The 8824-nt window shown below is 42.9% G+C and overlaps 1 protein-coding gene across 1 annotated transcript; it reads right to left on the bottom strand. All coding sequences in view use genetic code 11, as the record gives it.

Moving 5' to 3' along the window:
- Positions 1 to 1607: 1607 nt before the first annotated feature.
- On the bottom strand, positions 1608 to 8531 carry EGR_08110 (hypothetical protein; the record flags this gene model as incomplete). Its single annotated transcript, XM_024497359.1, has 3 exons — positions 1608 to 1776; positions 7821 to 7969; positions 8478 to 8531. The coding sequence occupies 3 exons, from the start codon at positions 8529 to 8531 to the stop codon at positions 1608 to 1610; spliced, it is 372 nt and encodes a 123-aa protein (XP_024348230.1).
- Positions 8532 to 8824: the final 293 nt, after the last annotated feature.

Below are 8824 nucleotides of genomic sequence, written 5' to 3'. Positions count from 1 at the left end.
GTTAAAAATACGGCCTCCTAGTTCACATCAAAGCGATGCACCGTAGTAATTCATACGCCTCTCTGATAAATTGTACGCCCATTTTTTCCTTTCTGTCTGCCTCCAAAATTTACTCTCAGCGAATGCTGTGAAGAAACAGCGAATAGACTCCACACCAAAAGGCACGCAGACGCCTCCCCATTCTGTTGGCATCCGCGACAGATGCGGGTAACAACTTATGATCCCTACATAGTGATAATCTATAATTACATCTCTGGGGCAATTGTTGATGATGTTGACCTTGACCTGCAAATAAGTCATGGTTACTACCTGTTTTCGTTGAGACCTTATCATGAGGCACAGACGCCAATTTATCGCTGTAAACCAGCAATTTAATTCGAAGACCTCTCAAGTGGGAGAAAGTGGTTGACCTTTTCTTTCAAACACGCAGTGTAAAATTTATTGACCTAGACAGCCAAAAACAGCGGTCAAATTAATCCAGCACGTTGATGGTAGGGTTTTCGTTAAAAAAAGATAAACTTGGAGGTTCCTTGTATTCATCTAGGTTCATTTAAGGTCAGGCACAAGTATTCCTGTGTAATGTGGTATCGCCTTAGTCCAAGCTACCTGTAGAACCGACGGATCGGCAAAACTGCTTCCTGTGTACCAAAAGTGGACATGGATTTTACAAATTCACAGAAGTAAAAAAAGAGAAGGGGTTTATGCTCCCCTTAATTTGGATAAAAGATTACTCTCTCACTACTTTTCGTTTTTCTTTCTTCGCTAGGAAAAGGTGGTAATTGTAGGCGGCCTAAAGGTTAACATGAAGGGTGACTCTAATCTACATTCGTCTGAACCACTTATAAGGGACTTTACTAGCGATTAATTCAAAAGAAAGGCGAAAAAGTTTCAAAATAAATCACTCTCCGCCACTACTGACACCCCGCCTACAAAGGCTGGAAAAGACTTCATTTTTTTTCAGAGATACTAAAACCCGACACCTGACTTCTCTGGCCAATTGTGTCCAATCCTAAGCCAAGGGCTACCACAAGTGAGTCTTTATTTACACCAAAAAGAAAAAAATTTCCAAAGAAAGGGAATTAGGATTATGAGATCATTTATTCTGTAAGCATGGTTGCTCTCGTTATTTCTTTATTTCCCCTAAAAATAAGGGGAACGGCCATTGACTCCACAAAATTGGAATGTGAGCATGCATGAAGCAAAACAATGAGAAGGAAGTGACTTACGTTAAGGTATATTCCAAAAGTCCAGGATACACTTCTAGTTGGGCGAGATGAATACTGGGAAGTTGTGAAGTAGACGTGAGTAGGTTATCTCATGGTACCCTGTTCGCCTCAATAGGAAGCGGTCATGGAGCTGCTTGTCAACCTCGTGGGTATTTATAGAGGCTAAGCGGGAGAGAGGTGGAGGAGGAGGAGGAGAAGGCACGCTTTCTTTCACTGGTCAAAGCATCAGCACGCAGTAGGGAGTGCTGTACACGCGAACCTACCTACGCACGCACATCCAAACCTCCGCACACACACATCCACACACCACCGCACGCTCGTCAGGGTAAATACACACTGATTTGATCTTCACCCCACTCTCTTGCTTGTCCGCTCAACCTGTCAATCACTCAGACTCTCTCCCACTCCCCCCTCCTTCTTGGATGTGTGGACGAAGGAGTGGGTGAGCGTGCGATGGGCTATCATTCCGTCGTCGCTTACGTAATGCCAATCCGCGCGCCGACGTCCTGTCAACGCCGACTCTAGACAGGGGAAAAGAATGTGTTTCTTTCTAAAAAAAAAAGGAAACAAAAGTTCATTAAGAATGTTGCAAAATGAGAAGGAAATTTGTTGTGGTGAGAGAAAAACCATAAAGCGTTGATCTGGTTGAATTCACTTGAGGATTTAGGCTCCACAGATAAAATGACTACAGGAATTTTAAAAATGCCTTATTACATTATTTGTTTGTTTAACTCTCGGTTCTAGTAACAGCCCATTTAGTGTCTCCGCCATTGCACTATTGTCAGGCGGACATGGGAGTAGGTCCAAGTTCTGGTGTGCTTCGACAATACATATTCTTTCCAAGCATGGTCTACTTTCGTTTTCAGGAGCCTAGGGACGTTATATCGGTGGCAACAGAAAGCAAATTCATTCTTGAAGGACAACTCTCCTGATTACTACTGCTAAGTGATAAATCTTGGCGATCCCAAGCAGAAGGTTTGAAAATGACGTCTACCTTCGGCAACTACTTCAATCCCGTGACCTGCAGGAATGACGGATGCGACACTAATCGCAAACCACCTGGAAAGGCTCGTTACGGAAGTGTCGACCGTATCCGTATGAAGGTCTCAATTATGTGAAAACTCAGTACCCCCGCCATCTCTCAAATAGTTGGATAGCATTAAAGTGAGAAAAAAAATGGCTAGGAGAAATAGACTTGAAACCCTACCCCCAGGGAACAGTCAAACCCCATACTTTGTTATAGCTCTGCTTTTGAGTCAGTGCTCCTGCAACTAGCGTTGAACGCGGGTAATACAGCGATCCAGTAGAATTGTCAAGAGGGATCAGTGACATTGAGATCGCTACAGTTCTCTTCCCAACAGAGTATGGATAACCTTGTGACCTGGCCGATAGCGAATTACGGATTCGAGCACATTATAGGTGTTAGGAAGACTTATCGTAAATGTTAAAATTGCCTTTGGCGTGAAGGAGTTGCTGGATGTTTATGGAAGGAATGATTGAAATCGCTCCTGGGGAAGGGGATTCTATTAAACTGGAGTGGGGGGGTCCTGTTCACCCGCCAATACAAGTAGTCTCGCGAGTGCGTCTAAAAAATATGAAATAGTAAGGAGAATTTTTGTGTCACGGTTAGTGAATGTTATATGAATCTTCTTGCCCAACGATTCTAGTTAAGTCGACTTCATAATATGCTGTGGGGAAGCTCACACCTTCCAGGATGAAAACTGAAAAAAATATACAAAAGTGAACAGAATAAACAGGTCGATGTACTCTCGTCATGTTGACCGCCTTAAACGAGAAATAAAACGTCAGCAGTTAAAAGTTGCATAGCAAAAGGGAAGTGGTATCGTCAGGGGTTTTGGCACGCCATTGCCTGTCCTTACACACATCGAAGATCTGACCTCGTGGGCACCGCATCCTCGGTGTGGATTCTACTCTAAACTGGTGGAGCGAGGCTTGAACGAGTAAGATTCGCCTGAAGGAAGAAGAGCCAAGTTGTCGAAGGTTTCTTTGCAACATGCATTTTAATGGGTCTCCACAGAACAGGGTCAGATGGTGAAGAAGGATGCTGCGGTTTTCAAGGTGGCTGGATACGAGGACTGGGGTATAGCGTAAGAATGCGAGAGGAGCGATTGTTTACATACATGTGTTATAAACCATAGGTAAAATGTGCCAGTCCACTGCTTTGTTACTGTTCAGTACGACACTACGGCACTACGCATTGTCCTTTCCCCAACCCGACAATTGGGGATGCAGCTTAGCCGCTGATTGCAGTGAGTTGAAGGGGGTTGCAGAGCTGTGGAAGCTTCTCGTCAACTGTGTTGCATATCATCCAAAGGGGGTGAGATTTACAGTAATAGCATTGTACACAATAAACATTCTAAAATTATCGGTTAATTTCCATTACAACTACAAGAAGGTATTCGATTACCCAATGCTTTGAACGCAGCTGACTGATGGGTGGAAAAGTCCACGTGGTAGTTTTGAAGACAAGATCAGGCAAGGCAAGTCAAGACGACATGGGAGGACCTCATAGAGCCCGACTCCTGAGAGCACCTCAAGCAACAGTTTAGGACTGGAGAGGGATAGGGAGGGCAATATAGCCCTATCCCGCACCTCATCTCTCGTATACCCGCGATTATTTTCTCCGTCTTTTCTTAATATTAACATCCAACGATTAGATATTTATGCATTACTGTAAATGGATAGTCGAATTTAAAAGCCTACGTTCTGTTACATGTGGGCTATACCGGTGGGTATTTTCTGGAGTTATTTACTTCCTACTGTGAAAACCGCATCTACGTATTAGACTATTCCACTTCTTTATGGCAGCGGCAGTCTCTTTCGTTACATTCTAACATCGCCTGTATCCTCTACGAACCTTAAAGCTACGCAAGCGCTTTTCAATCTCCGTGGCAGTTGTTTAATCAGATGGTGATGCTGAAAAGTTCTGAAGATGACTTTTTCTTTAGTAAAATCTCCTCATTCCCCAATTTTTACCTGAGTAATTGACAGGTAACGGGCACCAAAACAATACCTGAATGACAAAGAAATCTTTAATTAGGAGGCAGGGTTAGAGGAGGAGAGGATTTCGGTCAGGAATCATCGGTCAGATGGTCCACTTATAAGTGTGTGTGTGTGATACACGCATCTGTGGAGGAGACTTTGGACGGAGTGGGCGATTCAGGGTTGTGCCGCGTCCTATTTTCCCATACCCGGGTGCATTTGATAGCCTGTCAGGGTGCCGAAAGTGAAAGCGGATTTTAAAGGTTATTTATTAGCATGAAATTGCGACTTGTGGGAAGAAGCTAACACAGGTAAACTCGTCCATTTCTCCGCCTACTTTTTCTGCAATTGAAGGTAGAGTGTGTGTTTGTGCGAAAGAGGGTTGGGAGGGACCCACACATCCGCGATGATGCCTTTTCGAATAATACGATTTCATAGTTTACTGTGAGAGAAAATTGTTTTCCAGAAGCAATTTCAAGTTTGGTAAGATTGATTCGTGGAGACACTCTAACCGTCGGAGAAATCTCTGAGTTTAGTGGATTTGCTGTACTAATTGAAGGATACAAACAGTTTTAACCTGCGTCCATATAAAGCTGCCTTGGTCTTAGAGGAAATTCTTCAACTCCTGCCTATTTCTACAACGCATGTAACTTTATAGCTGTAGATTAAGTGGCGGTGGATGCCACCATCAGAGGTGGGACGATTCAATCAGTAATTAGTTCCTTTAAATAGTAATACTATAATGGAATAAAGCAGCTGTGTTAGGAGCTTCAGGTAACAAAATCGTTTTTTGCTTTTTTTATAAAAACAACCCATAACATCAGAAATTCATAGCATATTTCATTCGTTGGAATTGCAGTGAATCTCACTTTTTGGGAGGTGAGGCAATAATAAACCCTCGAAACTATTGTTTCTATTGTCCGATATCCAACTGTCCATTCCACATTGAACATGGTTACGAAGTTGTCTAATGCCAATTCTAAGGAGAGGGAGACAGTCGCCACTTGGAGGAATGTCATTAGGGGAACACAAAGGATATGCTGACGGGGAGGGAAAAGTTGAGGTTGAGGCATTACCCACCTTTCCACCTCTCCCCAATCTTAAAGATCCGTATGGCGTTCTCTCATGACTCAGTTTGGTAAAGTAAGGTATCAGACTCTACCCTGTCTGATCTTGTCTTTTAGAAAATGTGTTTCGGACTTTCATATCACCCATGGACCATTCCTGACCACCTTCAACGAAGTGAAAAAGGAGGAGGGATAGGAAGAAGATTGCTACAGTGGTGAAGCAGCTTTGTTCCCATACACCCACCCTCGAGTCAGTTTATAAGGTGATCAGCTCATACCCACATACGTCAGGTTAAAATAAGAATCAAGGAAATATGGGCGAAAGTAGGATGAGAGGGATAGAGAGGATAATGAGGAGTACCCTGTCATGTCACGAAACGAGAGACTGGCACATTCCATCCATTGCCTATGATATATGCATTGCGATCAGCCATCTCGAAATCAACAGCATTCTTCTTGATCACCCGATCATTCGCTGTGGAGCAGCATAAAAAGCGCATGTGACAAAGAAACCTCAGACTACTTATTTCCCTTGTTTTGGTCAAATCATGCTTGTCTAAGTGAGGACGTCTTGTTGAGGGCTTGTTCCACCACCCCTCGGTAAAACTCGCGCCGAGAATCCGGAACCGTACCGTTTCAATATGCTGATGCCTTCTGTCTTTCACTTATAATGTGTACGTATACACAAACGCTGGGGTACAGTGTACACAGCCCTAGAAATTCCATGAAGCCATGGCACCGGGTCATGCCGATGGGCACGCCTGAGCAAGCTAAATGACAGAATCTGTTGTACAGTCGGTTCAGGTTAAACAACTTAACACACCTACAATGGGAAATGCCTAAACTAAGTGCTTTTCTAGAGATGGAAGGCTAAAACTTGAAAGACAGAGCATTCTCATTTACCTTAGATTGTTATTAGAGCCCGCAACATCAAGTACTTTACGGAGTCTATGAGTTCTCCTTCAATTTTTTGCAATCACTTTGTGCAAATCCCACAATTGTTAAATAAGGTAAAAAGTGCAAAAACCATTTCATAAGAAGTAACTAACTATTTTTTAAAAAGAATTTAAAAATAACAAAGTTCCCTTTTTTCTTGGGGGCCGCATTCCCCTTCGTCAAAGTTGAACATTCGAAAGCAGGAGGATAGGGTCTTATTAGAAAACATTTCATTTTTTTTTCATGCTGTAAAGGATTTATTTTGAGTCAGGCCGAGGATCCTTCCAATTAGACATTTAAAGTTTACAGCATTATTTGCCATAAAAGTGCTCAATCTGGAACAGTTTCCCCCACTAGTCAATGCTAAGTGGAGTCAAAGAGAACTTTTAATTTTTGGTCTAAGAACGAGTTCTAGGCTTGCAACTACTCATAAAGACTTTTCGTCAAGAAAAATGATGGAACCTACAAATGCTGCTCAAAAAGTATTCCCATCCTGGAGCCGAGCTAAGCTAAAGTGCTGCTGGAGAACAACATGCTACTTACAAGCATTCGAAATGACTGGAAGGCTATTAGTATGTCTCGAGGGGAAGTAGAGGTACAACATATTCTGCGGACAGCGAGCATCCGCGTGGATGGTCACGTAGTTGAAAAAATCGCCGAATCATAACACATTTTTCCTTGCGACGAAATGCTCCTTTCAAAGGTCTCCGCAAACTTTAACCGCACATTTCGAAAAGCGGAAGATCAAATCAATAAAATACATATTTTGAAGGAACAACACTTTAAAACTACCTAGGTTTTTGAGAAATTGTTGGGTTTTACAGAATTGCGAAGCCGTTTTACCAAAGGCGCCTTATGGGACCAACGACGAGGAGACACCAAGTGAATGCAAACAATGTCTTCTGGAGGTTGACAGAGCGGTCTAGAGGCGTAGATGTCATTTACTGCGGCACATATAAGCTAAATGAAATTGCCTCGGTTGCTGTTCCTACCGCCGAAGACACTTTGCATGCAAAACAAAGTGTCATTGCACCGGACAACCACCGAATATGTCATTCTTTGGTGAATTAACATAAAGTTCGCAATAATATCCATTAGCAGAAAACCCACTTTTTCCAAGAAAAAAATTCCGTTTGTAAAATTTTCTGCTAGGAAGGTATGAACTGATTGACATGTTTTTGCCATCATGGGAAGGGACTAAATTAGCTGATTCACCCCCGAACTTCATGGAGTGGGTTGTGGTCTTTTCCAAGGTCTCTGATCCGAAACTGCCGTGGAGTGTGATGTAGCAACCCAAGTTTTCGCCAAAGTCGTATATTTCTGCATGCCAATTACGAGCGTACAGGAGGGCTGTAAGGCTACTAGCACGGTTCAAAGGCCACGCCGCAGAGCGGAGCGGAGGTAGATACCACAGAGACAAACAACCGGATCAATGCAAGAATGGATAGAAGTCATTCAAGTGTCTAGAAAAGTGAACAGAGCAATTGAATAAGGAGATGCTTTTCGGCCACCGACATCAAACCATAAATCAGGCAAATTGCACTACCGCCATAATCATGATCCTCCTTTTCTTCACCTTTTTGCTCACCGCATGCCCACGTCGCCCCGGTGAGAGACCGTCTTTGATCTTGCCGCTAGCAAATTCCTTGTCGCCTTGCAGGGCAAGCCGAAAGTAAGAAAGGAATGAGTGCACATATCTGCCACCGTCGGTGTGACAGGCAACTCCTTTGTTGTAGCCTAGGCAGGGAAAAGGGGTGTAGAGGGATTAATCTAATTAAAACAGGCAAGTAAATGATGACCCTCCCTATCTACCTCTTTAGTTAGTTAGTTGGCTAGCTTGTTAGATGGTTTCAATCTACAATAATAAAGTCGACTGTATTTCGCGAGAGAAGTTAAAATTTAGTCATCAAGGTAAATAGTAATCCATCAGTATTCCATTCGGTTAAGAAAATAGACGGTATATGATCCACCAACTTGAAGTTTGTCACCTGTTGGGATGTCTTGGGTGATCTTGTTCAGAGAAAACAAAAAAGTGAAAATTCAAGCAAACTGGTGGTGTTAGTTACACTTTAGCAAAGCAGTGCTAGAAAATGTCGACAGAAGAGCTCCTGGATCGCCATCTACATGTTCTGACTTGATTTGCATTTGCAAATGCAATCAATTGCCCAAAAAATTTCCCCCAGTGAATTATACTACTTATAAAAGAGGGTTGTACACCTGTGAAGTTCAGTAAGGTTGCTAACACCTTCTGCTGTGAGGATAATCCCAACTCCAAAGGGGGTGTTTTAATGACCTTCATGGCAGTTAGAGTCCGTAAGGATCGAGATTAGCGGTTCTGATTGGCCGCAGTGCTGAGCATTGGAGTGGGATCACCGGTAAGGGGGAAAAAGCCAATCTAAAAGGGTATTCGCACAATTAAATAGGTTGTTTGGGTAGAGTAAATATGGCTTTGAGGAAACGCTAACACATTAGAAGAGTAATTATAAGTAAAAAACAAATTAGGGCAGAAAAAATAACAAAAAAAACCGGGAAAGTTTGAGATGGAGAGGACGCGAGGAGACGCCGTCTTGACAGACTGCCAGCGCGATAACG

Source organism: Echinococcus granulosus, assembly GCF_000524195.1.
Source record: "Echinococcus granulosus chromosome Unknown EG_S00096, whole genome shotgun sequence".
NCBI classification, from domain to species: domain Eukaryota; kingdom Metazoa; phylum Platyhelminthes; class Cestoda; order Cyclophyllidea; family Taeniidae; genus Echinococcus; species Echinococcus granulosus.
The sequence above is the reverse complement of the archived record's forward strand: the minus strand, read 5'-3'. Positions and strand labels throughout refer to the sequence as shown.